Genomic DNA, 25,386 nt, shown 5'->3' with positions numbered 1-25,386 from the left:
GGCTGAGGCAGAATTGCTTGAACCTGGGAGGCGGAGGTTGCAGTGAGCTGAGACCACACCATTGCACTCCCACCTGGGCGACAAGGGTGAGACTCCATCTAAAAAACAAACAAACAAACTTGATTCCTGTTGATCAGAGGAATCAAAAAGTTGATTCCTCTAATTTTTTCTCTTCCTTTATGGCCCTTATATTACTCCACACACATCTTCCATATGTGTATTTAATAGCCCCTGCTAGATTCTAAATTGCTAGGGGAAAGATTATATCCTAGTATTCACTAAGGAGTATTGCACTTAACGTTGCTTAAATGTTTAATGAATAATTACAACCATATTAGTGATGTACACTTTTCTCATGACAGTAGATGAGTATGATGTCTGTTTTATAATGGTATTGGCCAGGCCCAGGGGCTTGAGGCTAGTTAGCGGAGATCACACCACTGCACTCCAGCCTGGGCAACAGAAGGAGACCCTGTCTCAAAATATATATATAATGCACATATATATGCATATATATATATATGTCTTTACTTCAGTGTGTTAGTATCCAACATTACATTTATGATGTTATTACATTTATGATATATCATCCGGACATTGTTCTAAGTACTTTGCATACTTTGTTTCATTTAATCAGAAAAATACCTCTGTGAAGTAAGGACTATTGTTATTTCAGAAGAGGAGAGTGGGGCTTAAAGCATTAAGCTGTTTGGCCCAGGGTATAGAGTCAAACTTAGCAAAGATTCCAGAGCCCTGACTATGTCACTATATTGTTATTAGGAGTTTCAAATGGGTCAAAGACATTGAAACTACAAAGCATAATGCAGATATCATTGAACTGAAATGACAGTGGTTTCTATATGAATAGCACATCATTGTCAAAAGTTCCATCAGAGTTCATGTGTTCTAGAGCAGTGCTTCTCAAACAATTTGTAGTTAGATTAGTTTTGTTGTCATTTTGCTTTGTTTCTAAGTATTTAGTACACTGTGAACTGATTGTTTTGTAAAATGTCATAAAACTGAAAACCACTATAAAAATGAAATTAATTTTAAAAAACATAATGAAAGCCCAAACTATTAATTTTTTTTTTTTATCTTTTTCTTGAGATGGGATCTCACTATGTTGCCCAGGGTGGTCTCAAACTCATGGCCTCAAGCAATCCTCCTTTGTCAACCTCCCAAGTAGCTAGGATTACAGGAGTGGGCCACCATGCCTAGTCTATGAATTATTGATTATTAAAGTCCACAGACATAAAATTATTCCATCAAATTGCTAGTAAAGTTTCTAAAATCTTAATCTCAATTTCGCTTCTTGTCTCAGATTGGCCAGTGGACCACACTTTGAATAGCCCCAGTCTAGGAGAAAGAACTAGGAGAGAGTGTACCCATGTTAGGCAAGACCTTCCCTTGATTCTGTTTCTCCATTTGTATAATAGCAGTGATCCCCTAGAAGCAAAGTCAGAAGAGCCAGTATAGTTTATCAACCCACAGGCCCTGGGGTAGGTCCTCAGGAAGGTGTTCCCCAGGTGAGCATGGGGTGGCACACTGAGGCCATGGGACTGGTAAGAGCCAAAAGAAGAACAAGTCTGAGGTGGCACAGCAGCAGAAAAGTTCTAAATGTATATAGTATATAAATTAGGTTATTCCATTAGTAATTAAAACTTAGTTGTCTCAAGCCAGCAAACATCATATTAAATTAAAACAGTGCAAGGGGCTTGTCTTGTATAGACTTGGTTTCATTTCTGTTCTCTGCTCAGAAAAAAACAAAAAACAAAAACTAGGAACTTACTGTTTATTCCTCAATGAGCTTACTCCAGCCTCCAAAGAAAAGCACCCATTGCTATGGTTTGAACGTGTCCCCCAAAGTTTACGTGTTAGAAACTTAATCCTCAATGCAACAGTGTTAAGAGGCGGGGCCTTTAAGAAGCAATTAGGTCATGAGGGCTCCGGCCTCATGAATGGATTAATGCTATTATCAAAGGAGTGGATTACTTATCAAGAGAGTGAGTTACTATAAAAGCAAGCTTGGTCGTCTCTATCTCTTGCTCTGTCAGGTGTTCTCTTGCTCTTCCACCTTATACTGTGGGATGACGTAGCAAGAAGCCCCTCAGGAGATATGAACCCCTTGACGTTGGACTTCCCAGCCTCCAGAACTGTAAGAAATAGATCTCTGTTCTTTATACATGACCCAGTCTCAAGTGTTCTGTCATAGTAGCACAAAACCGACTAGGACACCCACCATTTCATCTTCTCCCTCTCACCCCCAGCCCCTCCTTATCAAACTTACTTCCCCCACTGCTGGAGAAAGGAAACCAAGAGGCAGTCTCCATTAGACTTTGCATCTAGACCCATCTTTGCTGCAGAACCTAGGCCACTGGGCGTGATAATGCCTTTCCCTACCTACTTGACGGTGTTATTATAAAGACCTAATAAGAAAAGAGAACAAAAGTGCTTTTAAAAGTTTCAACTTTGCAAAGGTAAAGCCTGCACTTAAAAATATGCCTGGAATGTGGCTGTTGGAGCATGCCCTCAGCTTATGCCCAGGTTTATGCATGTGTGAAGCTCATTGGTGATGATGGGGAGATGGGCAGGAGCTACTCAGCCATGAGAATATAAATATTATCCACAATGAATAGAACAACTCAGGAAAAATTAGAAGACCAAGGCAGCAGACTGTCTAACAGATATGGGTATATCTTATAATTAAGATGTGGATGGTGACATAAAGTTGAATAAGTATTAAAACTAGGAAATCATAGTTATAATCCTTCTTTTTGGATCTTGTGCCCCTGTGAAAATCTGATAAGAGCTAAAAACCAAGAGTCTCTTTGGAGACTTTTGGCAGAAGTAAAAAAGCACACCCTGATATACACATACAGCTTCGAAGATAATTTTAATTGTCTCAAAAAGTCCCTTAGATCAACTTGCCTTATAGTGATCTGCACTCCCATGGGGAGTGTAAGAGACATGTAGAGCAAGGACAGCCCTTCTAGTAAAATGGATGGGAAACAAATCAAGGTCCCAGATCCCCCTATCCCCACGGTATTGCCCTGAGAACATTCAGAAGATGGTTTCTACACTATCAATACAGTGAGCCACACAATTTCCATAGGTACCTTTTTTTTTTTGAGACAGGATTTTGCTCTGTCGCTAAGGCTAGCAGTGGCACCAGCTTGGCTCACTGTAGCCTTGACCTCCCGGGTTCAAGTGATCCTCCCACCTCATCCTTATAAGTAGCTTGGACCACAGATGCCCGTCCTGTGCCTGGCTAATTTTTTGTTGTTGTTGAGATGGGGTCTCCCTGTGTTGCCCAGGCTGGTCTCAAACTCCCAGGCTTACATGATCCTCCCAACTCAGTCTCCCAACATGCCAGGATTACAGGTGTGAGTCACTGTGCCCACATCTCACTTCTGATAGCATATAAAAGGAGAAATTCCGGCCGGACGCAGTGGCTCACGCCTGTAATCACAGCACTTTGGGAGGCCGAGGCAGGCAGACCACGAAGTCAGGAGATCGAAACTATCCTGGCTAACATGGTGAAACCCTGTCTCTGCCAAAAACACAAAAAATGAGCCATGGGTGGTTGTGGGTGCCTGTAGTCCCAGCTACTTGGGAGGCTGAGGCAGGAGAATGGTGTGAACCCGGGAGGTGGCGCTTGCAGTGAACCGAGATTGCACCAGTGCATTCTAGCCTGGGCAACAGAGTGAGACTCCATCTCAAAGAAAAAAAAAAAAAAAAAAAAAGGACAAATTCCAGCCAGGCTCTGTGGCTCACAACTGTAATCTTAGCAAATTGGGAGGCTGAGGCAGGCGAATCACAAGGTCAAGAGATCAAGACCATCCTGGCCAACATGGTGAGACCCCCCACCTCTACTAAAAATACAAAAAAAAAAAAATTAGCTAGATGTGATGGCACACACCTGTAGTCCCAGCTGCTCGGGAGGCTGAGGCAGGAGAATAGCTTGAACCCGGGAGTCGGAGGTTGCAGTGAGCCAAGATCACGCCACTACATACCAGCCTGGCAACAGAGCGAGAGTCTGTCTCAAAAAAAAAAGGAGAAAGTCCTTCTCTTGCTAAAGTTATAAGCAAGGCTTAGACTGAAATCTTCACATTCTTTTCATCAAAATTAACACTTGGGCAGATTAGATAATAGGCCACAATGGTCTCCAAGTCCCACCTTAATGTTTGAATTTTTACTAGAATTCTAGGCACAAGAAACAATCTGCATTCCTGATGTCCCTACCTTTAAAATCTATATATATATATTATTTATATAGATATATATATATATTTTAGATGGAGTCTCGCTCTTGTCGCCCAGGCTGTAGTACAGTGGCACAATCTCAGCTTGCTGCAACCTCTGCCTTCCAGGTTCAAGTGATTCTCGTGCCTCAACCTTCCGAGTGGCTGGGATTATAAGGATACACCACCACGCCCAGCAAATTTTTGTGTTTTTAGTAGAGATAGTGTTTCACCATGTTGACCAGGCTGGTCTCAAACTCCTGACCTCAGCTGATTCGCCGCCATTGGCCTCCCAAAGTTCTGGAATTACAGGCGTGAGCCACCATGCCTGGCCAAGCCTATATTATTTTTTTAAAAAACAACCACATCATAAGGTGTTTGTCTTACTTGTCATAAAAGAAAAACTTTAGACAAGTTAAATTTAACAGAGTTTAACTGACCAAAGAAAGAGTCACAAGTCAAGGAGCCTCCTGAGTCAGAGTAGGCTCAGAGAGACTCCAGCACAGCCACGTGGTGGAATAAGATTTATGGACAGAAAATGGAAAGTGACATACAGGAAACGGAAGTGAGGTACAGAAACAGCCAGATTGGATACAGCTCAGCATTTGCCTTATTTGAACACAGTTTGAAATAGTTGGCCACCTACTGGCCAAAACCCAGGAGGCTGGTACCAGCCAGGGGGTTTAGTACTGAGAGGTAGGTTAGTCTGTTTGCACATTCAGTTAGGTTTCAGTTTACTACATATGGATAAATTTTTAGGCTGAACTTAAAATACGTAAGGAGGCAGCTTTAGACTAAACTTGATTTAAAACTTGTTTTCCTTTTTTCTTTGTTCTTTTCTTCCCCCATGCGTGATTGCTCGCACATAGTCATTTCAGTAGAGGGTGGTCACTAATAATTGATTAACTTCATATCCTAACCCTCAGGGGCTGCCCACGAGATTAATGAACTTGTTTTTCTTTAAAAGAAAAATTGTTCCCGGGTCATTCAGACCTCCTTGATGGCATTCAGAAGTTTGATCGGCCTAAGGATCTCACCTTCCACATAGCTACCTTTCTCATAAAAACACTCAGTTATGCACAAAGGCAGGTTGGATTTGACAGTTTGCCTCTCCTACCCTCACACTTTGGCCAAATTGAATAAGCTTTCTCTGCTCCTAAGGCTGACGTATCTGTGTTCGGCTGACTGCACACCAGGTACTTGAATCTGGCTTTTGGGATTCTTACAACGGTAGAATAATTTATGTTTAAATGCTAGAACGATTTTCTGCAAGGACAACAGTGATCTATATTTAGAATCATTTAACCCTTGCAGTTATGAAAGATGGAAGAAGTTTTTGAAAGGGAGAGGGAAGAAAATGAGGGAACCTTGCTCCTTAGGAAAGTGGGATGTTCCCCAGGCAGGGTTCTCTCCACAGCCAATGGAGTCAGATTAAAAGACATGATCCAGGCCGGGCACGGTGGCTCACTCTTGTAATCCCAGCACTTTGGGAGGTTAAGGCGGGTGGATCACTTGAGGTCAGTAGTTCGAGATCAGCCTGGCCAACATGGTGAAACCCCCCCCATCTCTACTAAAAATACAAAAATTAGCTGGGCGTGGTGGTGGGTGCCTGTAATCCCAGCTACTCGGGAGGCTGAGGCAGGAGAATCGCTTGAACCCGGGATGCGGAGGTTGCAGTGAGCCAAGATCACGCCATTGCACTCCAGCCTGGGTGACAGAGCAAGACCCTGTCTCAAAAAAATAAATAAATAAATAAAAATTTTTAAAAAGACATGATCCAGATAAAGCCATAGACCCTGGAGCTTGAACCTGGAGGTTTGGACCTTTTAAAGAACCAGGAGATGGAAGAGCTGTGCATAGGAGACTAGAAGCCAAAAGAGTAACATTGCCTTAAGAAATAGAAGGCAAAAAAAAATTGCAAAAGGAGAACGCAGGTTTGCATATCCCACTAATTATTATAGCACAGAAGGAATTAAACCCAGCTGCATTCCAACTACAAAAATATAACAGGCAAAGGGAAGTAGCTCATCACACACACACACACACACACACACACACACAAAATCTTCAAGCCCTTTGATTCTTCTCCCCGCCCTTAGAATAAAATCAGAACCCTTTACTGTGGCCCAGCATAATCAGACATGTTCCTTTTATCAACTCTATTCTCCCAACTTGTCTCAGCTAAAATGTCATCCCCTCGGAAAGCCTTCCCTGACCATCCTGTGTAGTATTTCAGCCTTGTTTTCCTTTACAGTGCCTCCTACCTGGCACATAATAGGCACCCAATGAATATCTATTGAATTAATAAAAATATTTATACTTTCTTTTCCTAAAATATTTAATCCAGGCCACAAATGTTACAGTGGATGACTAATAAAAGTAACATGAGTAGAGAGACTTGTACATTAAAAATAGGACCTGAATAAAGGCAAAATCTAAGTCATTGCTGCAAATATGTGACCAAAAGTAGAAACCTCTGAACCCTACAGAACCTAGCCAACCAGCCAGTCATGATTTTGATGCTTCAACACAAATTATCTGTGATTTAATTACCAAGATCACCCATTGATTACCAGATATTTGCATTAGCCAGTTGGCATTTAGATAACAACTAGTATTCATTAGGTAATGCCAAATAACTTAATGTTAAAATATTTTATATTTTTAATAAGCCCCTGGTCTGTTTGTTGAAAATAGCAAGAAAGAAAATGGTGGGGGTGTGGGAGTCACTGCCCTCTGGCTGCCGACTGAACAGCAATTTCCCCTTTTCTTGCTTGTTAACAGAATCCTGATCTGCTACCCTATCTGTGCTTCTGGGGAGGTGGGCCCAGAACCATTGTGTAAATAATGATCGACCTCAGCTAATGGTTCTCATGGAGTGATTGATTTTGCCTCCCAGAGGACATCAGCAATGTCTGGAGACATTTCCAGTTGTCACTACTTGAGAGGAACCACGATCTGCATCTAGAAGGGAGAGACCAGGGCTGCTACTGCTCCATATCCTATAATGCACAGAACAGCTTCTACGACAACGAGTTATCCCACCAAAAATGTCAGCAGTGCCAAGGTTGAGAGAACCTGCTCTAGGGTAATCAGTGTGGTCCTAATCTCCCTGTCAGTGACTGATTCAACTCACATAATAGTCTTATGGGAGTGTGAGGTAATTCTAGCCAATAAAATGCAATGGGAAGTTGGCTGAGATACTTCTGAAAAAAATCCTCTCTCATTCCTAAAAAGAGACATTCATTTTCTGTTGAAATGCATTACTTTCTTAAATAAAATCATATTTACCCACAATGAGAAAAAGAGAAACATGCAATAAACCGTCTCTTATCTGCTGCTAGATGCCATTGATGGCAAAGAGGAAGGATGGAAGTTACCTGAGGCTGAGGACATCAGTGCACCTCTGCTTTAACCAATCCTTGAGACTTCTTGTTATATGACATAATAAATTCCATTGCTATTTAAGTCATGTACAGGGCTTTAAAAAATATTATAGCTGAAAACATCCTGATATACATTTTATATTTTTATTTGATATGTAGGAGAGAAAATAAAATGTGGGAGGAAAGACACTAACCTCCTTTGGAGACAAGCTCTACAGTTGTCCAGCGATAAAATAATTTTGCTTTGCTGTGCTTCCAGAATGATCTTAAACTAATGATACCAGAAGTTGATAAAATCAGTGGGGGAAATAGTCTATCTATTAATACATAAGTCTGTGTTATTTAAGTAAATGAGTAGGCACTCATGTGACATTTTGAAATCTTCAAGAAAATGACATTTTCCAGTCATTGAAATTTAATTTGAGGGAGCCTGCAGCATTAGCATGAGACCAGCCAGCCTGTCCTTATTCTTCTAGCACACCTAATTCACAGGCACCTGCTACAGCAAAGGAGGAGCTGCCTGGTTAAAATAACCTAGTTACATCAGCCTGCTAAAAATGGTCCTGGGGATAGATTTTGCTCAGCATTGAGTTCTTTGAACAACAAAAAAAAACCCAGAAACTTATTCTGCAGTTTTAGGGTTTGCTGACATTTTCTTACCAGGCATAACTATGCTTTTATTGCCAAGTCTTACTTTGAAATACCAAAGACAACTTTTCAAAAAGCACAGGGCTTGGATATCAACATTTCCTTACCAAAAAAAAAGCATTTGTTTTGTTAATTAGTATTGAACCTGAATAGGGGTGCCATTAGATACTTTCCTTGGAAAAGTTTATGGCGAGTTGGCATTTTTTTTTCTTTTTTTGTCTGTCACCCAGGTTGGAGTGCAGCGGCATGATCTTGGCTCACTGCAACCTCTGCTGCCCAGGTTCAAGCGATTCTCCTGCCTCAGCCTCCCAAGTAGCTAGGATTACAGGTGCCTGCCACCACGCCTGGCTAATTTTTGTAGTTTTAATAAAGATGGGGTTTCACCATCTTGGCCAGGCTGGTCTTGAACTCCTGACCTCATGATCCACCCGCCTCTGCCTCACAAAAGTGCTGGGATTACAGGCGTGAGCCACTGTGCCCAGTCAATTTGGCTTTTTAAAAAATGTACCATTATATAGGCTCAATCATGCCACTGTATTACAGTTCACTGTCACTGACAGAGAATCCCACTGACCTTTCACAGCAACTCATGCCTTGGCCCTTCTTAAGACTGCTGAGCTATATGTATTTTTGTGTGCCTTCAGCAAGACTCACTCTGAACAGTAATGCCTACATGTATCACTAAAGTCAGTTGAGCCTTTTTGTCCTTTCTCTTGATGTCCCTCCCCTCAGCAAAGCCAAAGTGTACCTTCAAAGTAGCATAAAGACGACCTTATAAAATTACTGAAGTTGTGAGCATCTCATTGCTCCTCCTGGTTCAGATCTATTCTGGTTTGCTTATCTTGGAGCTGACATTTTCACACCCAGATTTTATGCTCCTTAATGCCCCATTGCTCCTGTGGTTTCTGCCATCTGTTACTTTTACTATTGCTGCACTTTTCTAGCTTTCTGTATTTCTTTCTCTCTCCTGCCTCTGTCCCTACCATATCTCCTATATATTTTTACTTTCTTTCCAATAGGCTTGACATCTATAGTCATCACTAGCCAAGAAGACTCCTGTTGATCTGCACATGATATCCCTCTGGTCTCTGTGTGTCGAGTGTAGATCTGAATCCTCTCCCTTTCTCAACTCTTTCCTCCATTCCTTGCTACTCGGGCTGCTTTTGCATGGATGCATGCATTTTCTTTTTTACATTTTTCAGTACTGGCAAAACTCTAGAGTTCTGTACTCTGAAAAATGCTAATATGTGTGGTAATGGCTGAGCACCGGCGCTTATGCCTGTAATCCCAGCACTTTGGGAGGTCTAGCAGGAAGGACTGCTTGAGCCCAGGAGTTCAAGACCAGCCTGGGCAACATAAGGAGATCCCGTCTCTACAAAAAATAGAAAAAGTTAGCTGGGCATGGTGGTGTGTGCCTATAGACCCAGATACTTGGGAGGCTGAGGTTGGAGGATTGCTTGTACCCAGGAGTTCGGAGCTGCAGTGAGCTACAATTGTGCCACTGCACTCAAGTTTGGGTGACAGATTGAGACCCTGTTTCTAAAAAAAAACAGTGTGATCACTAGCTCCATTTTTAAGTTCATTAAATCCTTCTAAAAAAATACCCTAAATATGTTTTCACATCTGCGTGATTCTGTGTGTTGGCACATCGAAATGTGTTTGTTGTTGTTGTTGTTGTTGTTGTTGTTTTTGAGACAGAGTCTCACTCTGTTGCCCAGGCTGGAGTGCAGTGGCATAATCTCGGCTCACCACAACCTCCACCCCCCGGGTTCAAGCGATTCTCCTGCCTCAGCCTCCTGAGCAGCTGGGACTACAGGCATGCACCACCATGCCTGGCTAATTTTTGTATTTTTAGTAGAGACGGGCTTTCACTATGTTGACCAGGCTGGTCTCAAACCCCTTGACCTTGTGATCTGCCTGCCTCGGCCCCCCAAAGTATTGGGATTACAGGCATGAGCCACTGCGGCCAGCCGGCACATCTAATTCTTAATTTCCTGCTTTAAGGAGGAAATTGTGTTCTGATAAATAAAAGCCCTATTGGAACATCACAGGAAAAAAAAAGAAACATGGAGTTTTTCAAGCTCCAAAATTATCGGCTGAGCCATCCTTCTTTCAAGAGCCCATACAAAGTATAAAATGAGTAAAGCTGGTATTCATCGCCTCTTTTAATTCCACCCTTGTGCTTCTCCTGGGTGGCTGTCAAGCCGCCCAGAGAAGACACAAGCACTGTGACCCACATCAACATGTTCCTATCCACTTACTGCAATGTCATTCCCCGTGACTTCTTCCCTACCTCTCTAAACAAATTAGTTATTCCCAAGATCTATGATCGTGTGGTATACTTTGTTTCCATGTTTGCTATTTCATTTAAAACACTTTAATGTAATTTATGCATAGAGCTACCCCTTTCCCTCCGTGAGCTCTTTAAGGGCATACGCTACTGATTTATTGAATCAGTGAGTGGATGAATAATCAATGAGAACAATTTCATTTACTACATCACACTATTCAAGATAAAAATACTTCTTCATTAAGTGCAGTGATATTTAAATTGCCACATTTGTCGATTTTACATAAATGGAACAAAATTAAAGAGTATGACCCTCCCTAAAGGCCATAGCTTTGGGATCCTTTCCTGAATCGTTAACTAGTCTTCATTACCTGAATGTGCTGGAGTGAATCTTACTGGCCTTTCCAAAGGCTGACATTTTTCTTGGTGCCTTTTCGAGGGTAAGATGACTTACATGTTCTTTTCAGGGAGTTTGATTTCAAATGTTGGCAGATTGAACCTTATTATCATGGATGAGACTAAAATTTGCACATTGTTATCAAAGATAAATTATATGAATCTGAGTCCAGGTACAGTGGCTCATGCCTGTAATCCCAATGCTTTAGAAGGCCAAGGCAGGAAGATCACTGTAGGCCAGGAGTTTGAGACCAGTCTGGACAACATAGCAAGATCCTATCTCTAAAAAAAAATTTTTTTTTTTTTGAGACAGAGTCTCACTCTGTTGCCTAGGCTGGAGTGCAGTGGTGCGATCTCGGCTCACTGCAAGCTCTGCCTCCCAAGTTCACACCATTCTCTTGACTCAGCCTCCCAAGTAGCTGAGACTACAGGTACCCACCGCCATGCCTAGCTAATGTTCCATATTTTTAGTAGAGACAGGGTTTCACCATGTTAGCCAGGATGGTCTTGATCTCCTGACCTCATGATTCGCCCACCTCGGCCTCCCAAAGTGCTGGGATTACAGGCGTGAGCCACTGCACCCGGCCTACAAAAAATTTTTTTAAAGTAGTGGGGCATGTTAGCACACCCTGAGCTATTTGGAAGGCTGAGGGAGAGGACTTCCTGAGCCCAGGAGTTGCAGACCAGCCTGGGCAACGCAGCAAAATCCCATCTCTACAAAAAATTCAAAACTTAGCCAGGCATAGTGGCACGTGCCTGTAGTCTCAGCTACTAGGGAGGCTGAAGTGGGTGGGTCACTTGAGCCTGGGAGGCCAAGGCTGCAGTGAGCTGTGATCACGCCCCTGCAATGCAGCCTGGGTGACAGAACAAGATTCTGTCTCAAAAAAAAAAAAAAAAATTAGCCAGGCATGACGTCATGTACCTGTGTTCCCAGCCACTTGGGAGGCTGAGGTGGGAGGATCACTTGAGCCCAGAAGGCTGAGGCTGCAGTGAGCCATGTTCATGCCACTGCACTTTAGCCTAGGTGACAGAGTGAGACCCTGTTTCAAAATAAATAAATAAATAAAAACACAATTTAATATTCATCTAAGTGACAATTGAATCTGACAATTTTTTTTTTTTTAGCAATAGAGATCAAAGTTAAAAACCTGACAACATTTTAGTCCAGTCCGAGTACCCTTTTATTTGATTCCCTGTCAGTCTTATGGAACTGTCAGTAAAATCTAAATCCAGAGCCAGACTCACAAGTACCTAATTTTTTTTTAAAGCTGTTTTCAAATACTTAAGAGAATGCAAACTATTTTTTTCCTATATATTATCTTCCCTTATTCATTGGGGTAAAAAATAGAGAAAGGGCCAGAAAATATTTTGTTCATGTGATAAAAGCAAATTGCAAAACAACATACACAGTATGCTACCATTTATACAAATCTTAAAAACATACAAATTACACACACACACAACAATACTTGGTATTGCTTACGGACAGCTACAATTGCAATAAAAGCTTAAAGACATGCGTAAAAAATATCCAAAACAACTTCAGAATAATAGTTACCCCTGGGGAGAAAGGAAGGGGGAAAGAATTGGAATGGAGCACAAAAGAGCTTCAATTTTATCCATAACATCATATTTAAGAAAGAAAATATGTGAACAAAATATGATGAATCTGTGGATGTTTGTAAAATTACTCTGACCTTTTTTGCATCATAGATATATTTCATAAAAGTAACAATTAAGTGCAGATTTTTCACTTGAAAAATTTAGAAGTTGTGATATGAATACCTTTGAGAAGAAAACCAATAAACTTATTAATTACCTCTAGGTAATATTGAAATGAAACAAAAAAACCTTAGATTCATTCTTATTTTCTGTTCTTATCCCAAAACATTTATGAAACATAGACACTATTAGCTAAACGTTTAAAAGCATTACTATATAAAACATAATTCTTTGTTAAGTGGAAAAAGTGAAGCTATTATTTCTACCACTATTTATGGGCATAACTGCTCTATTTTTTCACTGAGAAGACAATAACAGATCCTAGGCATTTATAAGACACGTGGGGAGCAGTGTGAAGAAGAAGAGGCGAGAACGACCCCCGGACCGACCAAAGCCCGCGCGCGCTGCATCCCGCGTCCAGCACCTACGTCCCGCCGCCGTCGCCACCATGCCCAAGAGAAAGGCTGAAGGGGATGCTAAAGGAGATAAAGCCAAGGTGAAGGACGAACCACAGAGAAGATCCGCGAGGTTGTCTGCTAAACCTGCTCCTCCAAAGCCAGAGCCCAAGCCTAAAAAGGCCCCTGCAAAGAAGGGAGAGAAGGTACCCAAAGGGAAAAAGGGAAAAGCTGATGCTGGCAAGGAGGGGAATAACCCTGCAGAAAACGGAGATGCCAAAACAGACCAGGCACAGAAAGCTGAAGGTGCTGGAGATGCCAAGTGAAGTGTGTGCATTTTTGATAACTGTGTACTTCTGGTGACTGTACAGTTTGAAATACTATTTTTTATCAAGTTTTATAAAAATGCAGAATTTTGTTTTACCTTTTTTTTTTTTTTTTTAAAGCTATGTTGTTAGCACACAGAACACTTCATTGTTGTTTTTGGGGGAAGGGGCATATGTCACTAATAGAATGTCTCCAAAGCTGGATTGATGTGGGGAAAACACCTTTCTCTTCTAGTTTTGAGAGACTTCCTCTTGGTTCCCAGGAGGAGGGAGTCCCTGACTTTGACACACATGGCCACCTTGGCACAAAAGCCTTGTGGTATGGAAAAACAAATTTGTTTTTATGTTCTCTTCTCCCTTTCCATCTTTCAGCATAGACTTAACTCCCTTAAGCCCAGACATCTGTTGGGACCTGACCCGTAGTCATTGGTTACCAGTGTGTCAGGCCATCTGGACTTTCCAGTGATGCCACTGAGATGGCACTGGTCAAAACAGCATTGGTTCCATTTCTAGATTGTGGATCTTCAGATAAATTCTACCGTTTTCATTTCACTTCCTGAAAGTCAGGGTCGGCTTGTGAAAAGTTGTTAAACAACATGCTAAATGTGAAATGTCAACCCTCACTCTAAACTTTCCCTGTTCAGAGCATCAGATGAAGACTTTATTGGGTTTTATAGTGGCTTTCTGATTTTTGGTAGTCCATTGAAGAAGGGAGTTTGAAAGTTGTTGTATACTGTTAACGATTGTCTGCCCATGTCCTGCCTGAAATACCATGATTGTTTATGGAAAGTATCTTTAATAAAGCTGGATACAGTTTGGCTTGGAAAAAAAAAAAAAAAAAGACACGTGGAATTTGAAGTCTAGGGGCAGGCAAATGCTTCTGTAATGCTGTGAAGAGCACACACGGAAATGGCAATGAGACAGATATCAAAGTTCTCCTTTTACCCCTAAATCATCCTTCTGTCAGTTTCTTTTCTAGTTGGTTCCATACTCTTGAAAGGGGAGTTCCGTGACCTCCCTCATGGGATGTGCGACAGGGGTGTGGCTCCTTATGGGAGGGGGAGCACGCAGACAGGCAGGTGCAGGAGCTGGGGTGAGCACTTTTGGGCTCCAGCCCCATGGTAGCATCTAGGGATGGGTGCCTGCAACTCCTGCAGCCCCAGTGGGCATGTTACAGTGCTCTTTTAACTCTGCCATCCACAGACAGCTTAAGTGTTAACCAGCTCAATGCCTTCTTGGTACCTGAGTTCTTGTCTGGCATCCAGGAATAATCAGGTCGCATGGACAAATCGAGGGATGGTAAATGCAGGGGATTTTATTGCCAGATGGAAGTGGCTCTCAGCAGAACGAATGGAGAGCTGGAAAGAGGATGCAGTGGGAAGATGATCTTCCCCTGGAGTTCAGCAATTCCGCGGCTTATCTCCTATCCAACCATCCCCAGCCAAACTCTCTCGATGTTTAAACGCTTCTTCTCTTCTCTCCTTTTCTTCCGTGCCATGTCACTCTTTTATTCCTCTGCTCTTCTGTTCATCTGCCCATGGAGCCTGGGGTTTGCGATTTATATGGGGACAGGATGGGGGGCGTGGCAGGCCAAAAGGCAACATTTGGGCACGAAAAGAGGAATGCCTGTTTTCATTTAAGGCCATGGGTTTCCAGGCTTGGGGGTGGGGCCTTTGCCAGGGAACTGCCCTCTTCTACCCATTATTTCCCTGGCTCCTGCCCGTATCCTTCTCAGAGTGTGTACACAAAACAAAGAGATTCGTGGCTGACCTGTTACAAAACAGTACCATTCAATGACCGAGCACAGTGGAGGGCCCAGGGAGCCAAGAAATACATAAGGAGAAATGCACAGGATCCCAGCCTTGTCTTTATGGAGATACGGCAAAGTCTGTGGTCACACTGCATCATATGCCCAAATTCTTGATCCATATGCTTCATGCAAAATAAATTGCAAATATATTGTTAGGGCTAATGAAGCCTCAGCAGGCTCTAAACAAAAAGCTGAATAATTATTAAAACCTTTTACTTTTGCCTAAAAAGTATAAAAGTCTTGTTAAAAAAAAAAAAAAAAGAAAAGGCAGCACTTATTTTAAAGGAGCTAGTGCCAGAGACCTATGTCAAAAGCTCCACCCAACATAAAGAAATCATTCTGGGATAATATTGGGTACCTGATGAGAAGGAGAGCTAGTAACAGCAAAGTACACTCAGAGGGCTTTTGCTAGCTGAGAACACCCTGGGTTCTGTGCAAGGCATTCTACAACCTTTTCCCATGCTGGTCTTTACTTGCCTCAGGGGAGTAGATGGCAACTTAGAACTCAAGGTAGATTTGTTTTTCCTTAAAGAAATGTTAAGGTAACATCTAAAGGCCTCTTCTACAACAAACAGATCAAAGGCTCATTGAAAGCATTTACAGGCAGTGGTTTACAACCTTAGTTGCACTTTAGAATCACCTAGGGAGCTTTGGAAAAGTACAATGCATAGTGACAGCCCCAGAGCAACTGAATTAGAATCTCTGGGAGGAGGAGCCCAGGCATGCATGATTTTGATGCACAATGAAGAATTACTGCCAAAGGGACAGGGATTGCTGGCCAAAGTGCTGGTTTTGGGGAGGGGGGTGGGCTATGCAGGGAAGCTTGATTTCTATCACGTTTGCCTATTTCATGGTGTAAATATTCCCATCGTGGCCAGTTTCAAGCTACTAATGTGAAGCTGGGAAGAGATGCGTACAATCTGCTCTCACTAGCACCTGAGTGCTAGCTCCACCACACCACAGTTAGGAGCTTTTGATGATGAAGTTACAGTAAGGGATGGAAAGGCAACATAGTGTGTCCTGGGGCTTTTCTGTCCCCTCTATAACATCTCACCCCTGACAGGAAGATAAGAGAAGAATCAACTGGAACCAGTGACTCCTGGGTCAGGTAGGAAGGTGAGCCAAAAGAAGATCCCAAGTATCTGTTAGTGTGAAGGACACTAAGACAAGGTCTCTCTTGCTCCTGTAGAAGATCCACGTTGAGATGGAGTTGGCCTCCTGATGAAGGGAGCCTTTCTCTGGGATCCTGACCCAACAAATGCAGCATATGATTCATACAAGACGCGGAGCCCTGGATCTCCATGACAGTACAGTTGAATGTTCCTTTTTCCCTGGGGATCTGGTCATCCAGAGGATTCCCTAGTGATCCTCTTGGGCCTCTGCCAAATATTCCATTTGGAATACAAGGATTCTTTTCCAGACATCCGAATGCATGCATTTTCTCCTCTTAAATTATCAGGGTTTCTCTCAACCAACACAGCTCCCAGCTCATTATCATAAGCCTTTCTTTTATAGGTAATAAGATAGCTTTGATAATAGCCAGCTTTTTTTTCAAATTTTTCTGAAAGAATTTGGTTTCTATTTTATAGGTGTTCAGCTATTTACATGCATGACTGATCTTTACATCTGCTTTCAAAAGATTCTTCTCTGTAGTTATAGCGCAAACTTTCTCTGAATTGTTTTTTCAGTGAAAATTCATTTTTTTCCTTGAAGCATTTCTGAAAGAACTTAAAGTTTCTGCCAAAGCTTTGGCCTCTCCCTTCCTGTTTTGTTGGTGGTGGTGGTTTTTGTTTGTTTGTTTTTTTCCTGCAATGACCTGTACTTATTTGGAGACTTTTAAGATGATCTTTAAGTGTGTCAATTAATTTACCTTCTGTCAGTTAGTGTACATTTGTTTCTTTTTTTCAAGAGGTTTTAAATAATTAACTTATCAGTACCAATCCATTTATTCAAGCTCCATCTGGTTTATCTTCATTATATCCAAATATAAGTTCCCATCATCTAGGCTCGCTTCTTCAAGAATGGCAGCCTAATCTCCCACTTTTAGCACATGTTCACCCAGAGGCTTGCTTTTATCATTTAGAGCTTGTCCCTTGTGGCTGGGAGCAGTGGCTCATGCCTGTAATCCCAGCACTTTGGGAGGCTGAGGCAGGAGGATCACTTGAGCCCAGGAGTTCGTACACCAGCCTGGGCAACATAGGGAGACCATGTCTCTACAAAAAATTAAAAAATGAGCCAGGCGTGTTGGTACACAGCTGTAGTCCCAGCTACTTGGGAGGCTTAAGTGGGAGGATCACTTGAACTGGGGAAGTCGACGCTGCAGTGAGCTAAGATTGCGCCATTGCACTCGAGCCTGTGCAACAGAGCAAGACCGTGTCTCAAACACAAACAAAAAGCCTTGTCCCATGTGCAATTTAGAGTTTCTAACTTTTTTTTCTGTTAGATGAGGTAATTTATACTCCCATTCCACTTTTCGCTTTATGTTTCCTTTTTTTTTGTTTTGTTTGAGACAGAGTCCAGCTCTGTCGCCCAGGCTGGAGTGCAGTGGTGCAATCTTGGCTCACTGCAACCTCCACCTCCCAAGTTTAAGTCATTCTTCTGCCTCAGCCTCCCAACTAGCTGGGATTACAGGCGTGCGCCACCAGGCCTGGCTAATTTTTTGTTTGTTTTTTTTTTTTTTTAGTAGAGATGGGGTTTTGCTATGTTGGCCAGGTTGGTCTCGAACTTCTGGGCTGAAGTGATCCTCCCGCCTCAGCCTCTCAAAGTGCTGGGATTATGGGATTACACTGTTAACAATGGACGCCACCACGTCCAGCCCTTTATGTTTTCTTGAAAACCAGAATTTTCATCCAAAGCATCTTTTAGTGCTTCTGAATTTGTTTTCATTCTTGTCATGTATTTTGAAAGCTGTTTTGGTTGCAGCTACTTAAAGTTGTATGTGTTTTGATGCATCTTCTAAAGACTGAATCTTTCTTTTAAATCAATCATACCTCAACTTGTTTTAAATGTTCAGATTTCTCTTCTATCAGTCCTTTTCTCAAACTCTTTATTTTGAGCCCAAGAAAAGAGTTGAAAATTTCCAGCTCTTTATTAATGGCCTCCAGTTTTTCTGTTTTTGATCATTTGTTCTCAAATGTGACTTCCGTTAAAATTATTCAAGGTCTCTCAATTCCTTTTTTTTTCTTCTTCTTCTTGAAGTGGATTCTTTATTTTGCCTTATTACTGGGACCACTGATGAAATTTAATGAGGTTTCAGGATTAGATACCACTAATTACCAATGTTAATTCCCTGATTTTTTTTGTGTGATTAAATAAGAGAGTGTTCTACGTAAACTCCTGAAAATATCTGGGGGTGGGTGATAGGGCATCACAAATAGTGATTACTCCCAAACAGTTTAAGATTATGTTTTCTGTTTTTTTGTTTGATTTGTTTTTGAGACAGAGTCTTGCTCTGTCACCCAGGCTGGAGTGCAGTGATGCAATCTCAGCTCACTGAAACTTCTACCTCCCAGGCTCAAGGGATTCTCCTGTCTCAGCCTCCCGAGTAGCTGGGATTGCAGGTGTGTGCCACCATACCCAGCTAAATTTTGTATTTTTAGTAGAGATGGAGTTTCACTGTGTTAGCCAGGATGGTTTTAATCTTCTGACCTTGTGATCCGCCTGCCTCAGCCTCCCAAAGTGCTGGGATTACAGGCATGAGCCACTGCACCCAGCCAATATTTTTTTTTAAAAGGTTTCTGGCCAGGCGCGGTGGCTCACGCCTGTAATCCCAGCACTTTGGGAGGCCGAGGTAAGCGGATCACAAGGTCAGAAGATCAAGACCATCCTGGCTAACACAGTGAAACTCCATCTCCACTAAAAATACAAATTAGCCGGGTATGGCGGCACGCGCCTGTAGTCCCAGCTACTCAGGAGACTGAGGCAGGAAAATCGCTTGAACCCAGGAGGCGGAGCTTGCAGTGAGCAGAGATTGGGCTACTGCACTCCAGCCTGGGCAACAGAGAGACTCTGTCTAAAAAAAAAAAAAGGTTCTGTACTGCACTTGCAACTTTAGTGTAAGTTTCAGGTTAAAAGAAAATAATGACCTTATTTTTTAGTGCAGTTTTTAGGTTCACAGCAAAATTAAGCAGAAAGCACAGAGAGTTCCCATATATCCCCATTTCCACATATGCACAACCTCGATCACTATCAAGATCCCACACTACAGCGATACATTTGTTACAACTGATGAACCTACATTGATACATCATTATCACCCAAGGTCCATTGTTTACATTAGGTCTCACTCTTGGTGTTATATATTCTTTGGGTTTTGAAAAATGTTTAATGGAATGTATCCACTGTTGCAGTATTGTACAGAATAGTCTCACTGCCCTAAAATTCCTCTGTGCCCTGACTATTCACACCCCGTCCCCCAGTCCCTGGTAACCACTCATCTTTTTACCATCTCCATAATTTTGCATTTTCTAGAATGTCAGATACTTGAAATCATACAGTATTTAGCCTTTTCTTTCCTTTTTTTTTTTAGACAGTCTCTGTCACCCAGGCTGGAGTGCAGTGGTACAATCTTGGCTCACTGCAACGTCCACCTCCCGGGTTCAAGCAATTCTCCTGTCTCAGTCTCCCAAGTAGGTGAAATTACAGGCACCCACCACCATGCCTGGCTAATTTTTGTATTTTTAGTAGAGATGAGGTTTCACCATGCTGGCCAGGCTGGTCTCGAACTCCTGACCTCAGGTGACCCGCCACCTCAGCCTCCCAATGTGCTGGGATTACAGGTGTGAGCCACCTGGGAGCTAACGCGCCCAGCCATAGTAGCCTTTTTAAAATTCTTCTGAATGAGGTTAAAATTGTAAAATATTTAATGTCTTTCTCCAGAAGGGCAAAAGTGGCCAGTCATTTGTCTCTACTTGCATAAAGTAGACTTTTAATAAATAGAAATATGACTATGGCCGGGCGCGGTGGCTCACGCCTGTAATCCCAGCACTTTGGGAGGCCGAGGCGGGCGGATCACAAGGTCAGGAGATCGAGACCACAGTGAAACCCCGTCTCTATTAAAAATACAAAAAATTAGCCGGGCACAGTGGCGGGTGCCTGTAGTCCCAGCTACTCAGGAGGCTGAGCCAGGAGAATGGCGTGAACCCAAGAAGCAGAGCTTGCAGCGAGCCGAGATCGTGCCACTGCACTCCAGCCTGGGCGACAGAGCGAGACTCTGTCTCAAAAAAAAAAAAAAAAAGAAAAAGAAAAAAAAAAAGGAAATATGACTATGAATACCACCATTTTCCACAGCAATCCATGAGGACCTGGGCCTGGGATGAGGTACCTGGTTATGCCACCACCACCTGGCACAGTATCCCTAGGACAGGTGTGACACAGAGCATCATCATTATCACTCTGAATCCCTCAGGTTGCCAGGACACTGCCAGCCACATCAGATGCAGAGAGCACCAGCGAGCATTGCACCTAGAACCAAACCAACAGCTGGCAACAGGCACAGACCTCAGTGGAAGCAGGGGAGGGAAGCCCATAAAATGCTGGCCAAAAGCTTCTCCTTCCCTGAGTTCATATTTCATTCCAAGGCCATGAGGGCTTTATTCTGCACAAATGTCAAAGAAAACTCCCCATTCTCAGCTCCCTCCTTGATTTTTGTCTAGCCTTTGAATGTGAATGGGGCAATTTACTGGAGGAGTCATACAAATGATTTCAACTTACTTCACTACTTTTAACATTAAAAAGCTAAGGACGAGGCCGGGCGCGGTGGCTCATGCCTATAATCCCAGCACTTCGGGAGGCCGAGGAGGGCGGCTCACAAGGTCAGGAGTTTGAGACCAGCCTGGCCAATATGGTGAAACCCCATCTCTACTAAAAATACACAAAAAAAATCAGCTGGGCATAGTGGTGCAAGCCTGTAATCCCAGCTACTCGGGAGGCTGGGCCGGATAATTGCTTGAACCCGGGAGGCAGAGGTTGCAGTGAGGCAAGATCTCGCCACTGCACTCCAACCTGGGCGACAGAGCAAGACTCCACCTCTACTAAATATACAAAAAAAAATTAGCTGGGCGTGGTGGTGCATGCCTGTAATCCCAGCTACTCAGGAGACTGAGGCAGGAGAATTGCTTGAACCCAGGAGGCGGAGGTTGCAGTTAGCCAAGATCTCGCCACTGCACTCCAACCTGGGCGACAGAGCAAGATCCCATCTCAAAAAAAAAAAAAGCCAAGGAGGAAGCAAGTGGTACTTTCAAAGTCTTCATGTTTCTAGAATGTGGAGTCCAACTGTGATCAAGGAAATAATTATTCTTGCATGATTCCTGCATGTGGTAGTGAAATGTTTGATGACACAAAAGCCCTTCAGGTTGCTACTATTCAAAATAATAATCTGAGGGGGTATTGAGTGCTGGAGGGATCTCCTCTCTCTCACAAAGGCAAGAGTATTGGGCCACCTGAGTATCTTTTCAATGTAGCACCTGAAAAGTGCCACAGTCTCCAGTCCTGGAGCCAGGACTGGTCCAGTTCAATGAGTAGCTCTATCTTAACAATGAAACTGTGGCTCAGCTGGGGATTGGTTGATTTTAACTGGGTAGGGATGAGTAGGTTTGCTGACCTCAGCAGGCCTTGCTCATATGTCCCAGGGTTACCACCTGGGGGTCAGCTGATCTGGGCTAAACTGGGCAGCTCTTCTAATCTCAGCTGGACTTGCTCATGTGTTTTGGGGTCAGCAGGGGGTCAGCTGATGTGGGCTGGGCAGGGCAAGCTCAATGTATCTCTGGGTCAGCTGGGAGACAGTTGATGTAGGCTGCCCCTAGCTATGCACTGGGACCTGCCTTACCTGTCTCTCATCCTCTTCCTAGAACAACAGGAGAGCTCACTCTTGTCTTCCCTTGGCTATAGCAGAGGCACAAGAAAACCTTTGGAGGGTAATGATCCAATCTGTATTTTGAAACATTTTCTCTGGCTGCAGGATGTCAGCAACGATTTTGACAGCCTTTTCTCTCCATGAAGTCCTCATCCTCAGGGAAACAAAAAGTTATCTAGAACTGGGATATAGAGTAAGTGCAGATGTGAATGTCCATTGCTTCTTTTGTTTCTATGGTTCACTTCACCAGCTCCAGAACCACACCATCTTTGCCAGGATCTGCACCTGCAAAATGCAGGCCCTGTACTCTCCCTCCTTCCCCATGTAACTCCATCTTGAAACAAATGCTTGAATCTAGTTAGCAGAATCTACGTCACTCGTATGCACCCTGACAAGAAGGAAATCTTGGAAAGGGAGTTTGGGGTTCCACATGGAGAAGGCAGGATTTCTACTGAGGAACTGTGATAATGAGGAGAGACTATTTGGAAGATTTCGGGCAGCTGCGAATGACAGATGTTCATGACAGTTGCCGTATTTGTCTCATGTGATCTGGCTACTCAGGACAAAGCTGCTCATCTATAGACTGGACACAAAGCATTGCCACTTAAGATGGCTTGTAGAAGCGCTCTGCCCAGTAGGCACAGAGAAGGATAAACTGGCCCAATTTCATCCTCTTTCAGGGAATCTGAAAGTGAGACATGCAAAGAGGGTCAGCAGTGAGCAGGCAGAGAAAGTCAGGTTACAAGAATGGGAGTCAGACAAAAGTAGGAAGCAGAGCGACACCGTCATCTGAGTCAGATGCGATAGTTACAAAACCTGTTATGGTGTCAGTACATTTGCCACAGTATCTGGACTGAGATTCTAATTTTGTGTGGAGCCTGATGTAGAACTCCCATCACATCAGACTTGAAAACATCTCTGCTCTTTTCATCTATAAAAATCCAATCCACCCACCGCACCCATAGAAAAGACAAAACACAATATAAAGCAGCAAATTCTGTGTCCAAAGGTGGCCCACCAGATTTGAGCTCCTAAAGGGGCCATGTGTGGTTAATTTGTGTATCATGCCCAAGCATCTAGTACTTTTGGGAAGCACGCAGGAGATGGTCGTTGAAAATTGAAATGAGGGTTTTAGCAATAAGTGCTACGGGATTCAGAGTAGAGAACAATCACTGTTATAACTGTGGTGCATTATGTATGCTGGGTTTATCCTCTCACCACAGATCCATAATCTGCCTTTCCTCTGCCCTCCTCTGTATCTTACAAGGATGATTTCCAAGGACTGTATGCACTGCCCTCCCTTATTCTGTGGCTTCTTGTTGGGAATGGCCAAAGAGAAGCACTACTCCTGGTAATGGGAAGAGGGAAAGAGGAATTGGTTTCCTACCACCCTCTGTGGCCACAGCTACTGCCAGGTTGTCTCTTTTCCACGGTTCTGACTGCCCAGTCTATGGTGATACTGCGCCTTTCCCTTGTCTCTTCAGGCCTGCAGTGGTAATAGATTTAATCCCTGGGTGCTTTACTAGCCTTTGATGGGTCCCTCAATCCTGCCCACCCCTCTGAAAACAGTCCCTTTATTAAATTCTTCAGTGAAACCCAGTAAATGTGTCATCTATTTCTAGCCAGCACCCTGACTAGTACATTGCATTCATATTCCAAAAAGGAGGGAATAATTCTGTACTTGTCCCCAAGTAGTCTTACTACCTGACCTTACCCAGGAGGGCAAGTTCACACAGTCTGAAAGAATGTACAAAACAGCCTTTTGCTTCTAGCACTGGAGATACAGGAGTGATTCCTCTGTTTCTTCTAGCAGTTTCTACTCCCTCAGATTCTCTCATTGGGGCCAGGTCTTAGCCTCTCCTTCTCCCATCCCCTTCACAGAGAAGCCTCCTCTCCGGTAGTCTCTGTCTCTCTCTCTCCCTCTCTCTGTCTCTCTCTCTCTCTCTTTCCCTTCCCTCCTCTCTCTCTTTCCCTTTAATCTCTCTTTCTCTTGACTCCAGGGACCCACTGCTTCTGGGGCTGACTGTCAGTCTTTGGATCCAGTCTGGTTTTTCCAGATGGGGTTGGGGTTTCCAATACTGGAAGCTCAAGGTAGAAGGAGAAAAAAGAGGCCTTGGTGGTCTGCCCTCAGGTTGTGGTGTCTATGAAATAATCAGACTGTTTTAACAGGTAAGATTAAACATCCTGTAGGTGTTTTCTGCATTTGCTGGACGATGTGCTAGATGGCTGGGTGTCTTCGATTAGGTTGACTCTAGGAAGAGAAAGCGAAAAAGTGGAGATCGGACCTCCATCTTACCACCTTAGGAACTACTTCTTTGAGGCTGGGTGCAGTGGCTCATGCCTATAATCCCAGCACCTTGGGAGGCTGAGGCAGGCGGATCACAAGGTCAGGAGTTTGAGATCAGCCTTGCCAATGTGGTGAAACGCTGCCTCTACTAAAAATTAAAAAATTAGCTGGGCATGGTAGTGTGTACCTGTAATCCCAGCTATTTGGGAGGCTGAGGCAGGAGAATTGCTTGAACCCGGGAAGCAGATGTTGCAGTGAGCCAGACGACGCCATTGTGCTCCAGCCTGGGCATGGCAGTGAGACTCTGTCTCAAAAAAGAAAACAAAAAGCCAAAGGGAAAACAAAGAAACTGACTTGAGCTTTGAAAAAGAGATAAAATTAGTCTGGGTGTGGTGGTTCACACCTGTAATTCCAGCACTTTGGGAGGCTGGGATGGGCAGATCACTTGAGTTCAGGAGTTTGAGACCGGCCTGAGCAACATGGTGAAATTCCATTTCTACAAAAAATACAAAACTTAGCCAGGCATGAAAATTAGCAAGGCACAGTCCTGTTGTCCCAGCCTACTCAAGAGGCTGAGGTGGAAAGACGGCTTGAGCCTGGGAGGCAGAGGTTATAATGAGCTGAGATCACACCACTGCACCCCAGCCTGGGCGACAGAGCAAGACATGAGACCTTGTCTCAAAAAATAATAATAACTGAAAAAGAGATAAGATTAAGCATGTAAGAAGACAGAGGGCATTTCAGAATGATGGAACAAAGAAGATGGGCAAATGGCCAGGCGCGGTGGCTCAAGCCTGTAATCCTAGCACTTTGGGAGGCCGAGACGGGCGGATCACGAGGTCAGGAGATCGAGACCATCCTGGCTAACACGGTGAAACCCCGTCTCTACTAAAAAATACAAAAAACTAGCCAGGTGAGGTGGCGGGCGCCTGTAGTCCCAGCTACTCGGGAGGCTGAGGCAGGAGAATGGCGTGAACCCGGGAGGCGGAGCTTGCAGTGAGCTGAGATCCGGCCACTGCACTCCAGCCTGGG

General features: G+C 43.4%; 2 protein-coding genes across 2 annotated transcripts in view; both read left to right on the top strand.

Moving 5' to 3' along the window:
- Positions 1–13,024: 13,024 nt before the first annotated feature.
- On the top strand, positions 13,025–14,245 carry LOC112628664 (non-histone chromosomal protein HMG-17). Its single transcript, XM_025391778.1, has one exon. The coding sequence runs from the start codon at positions 13,132–13,134 to the stop codon at positions 13,402–13,404; it is 273 nt and encodes a 90-aa protein (XP_025247563.1). The 5' UTR covers positions 13,025–13,131; the 3' UTR covers positions 13,405–14,245.
- Positions 14,246–22,173: 7,928 nt separating this feature from the next.
- LOC112628394 (cytochrome c oxidase subunit 5A, mitochondrial-like) overlaps positions 22,174–25,386 on the top strand; it is a 9,614-nt gene continuing 6,401 nt past the window's right edge. The window contains exon 1 of the mRNA XM_025391138.1: positions 22,174–22,260. Within this exon, the coding sequence (XP_025246923.1) occupies positions 22,174–22,260 (87 nt within the window). The remainder of the gene's footprint in view (positions 22,261–25,386) is intronic.

Source organism: Theropithecus gelada, chromosome 7b (genome assembly GCF_003255815.1).
Source record: "Theropithecus gelada isolate Dixy chromosome 7b, Tgel_1.0, whole genome shotgun sequence".
In the NCBI taxonomy this organism is placed as follows: Eukaryota; Metazoa; Chordata; class Mammalia; order Primates; family Cercopithecidae; genus Theropithecus; species Theropithecus gelada.
The sequence above is the reverse complement of the archived record's forward strand: the minus strand, read 5'-3'. Positions and strand labels throughout refer to the sequence as shown.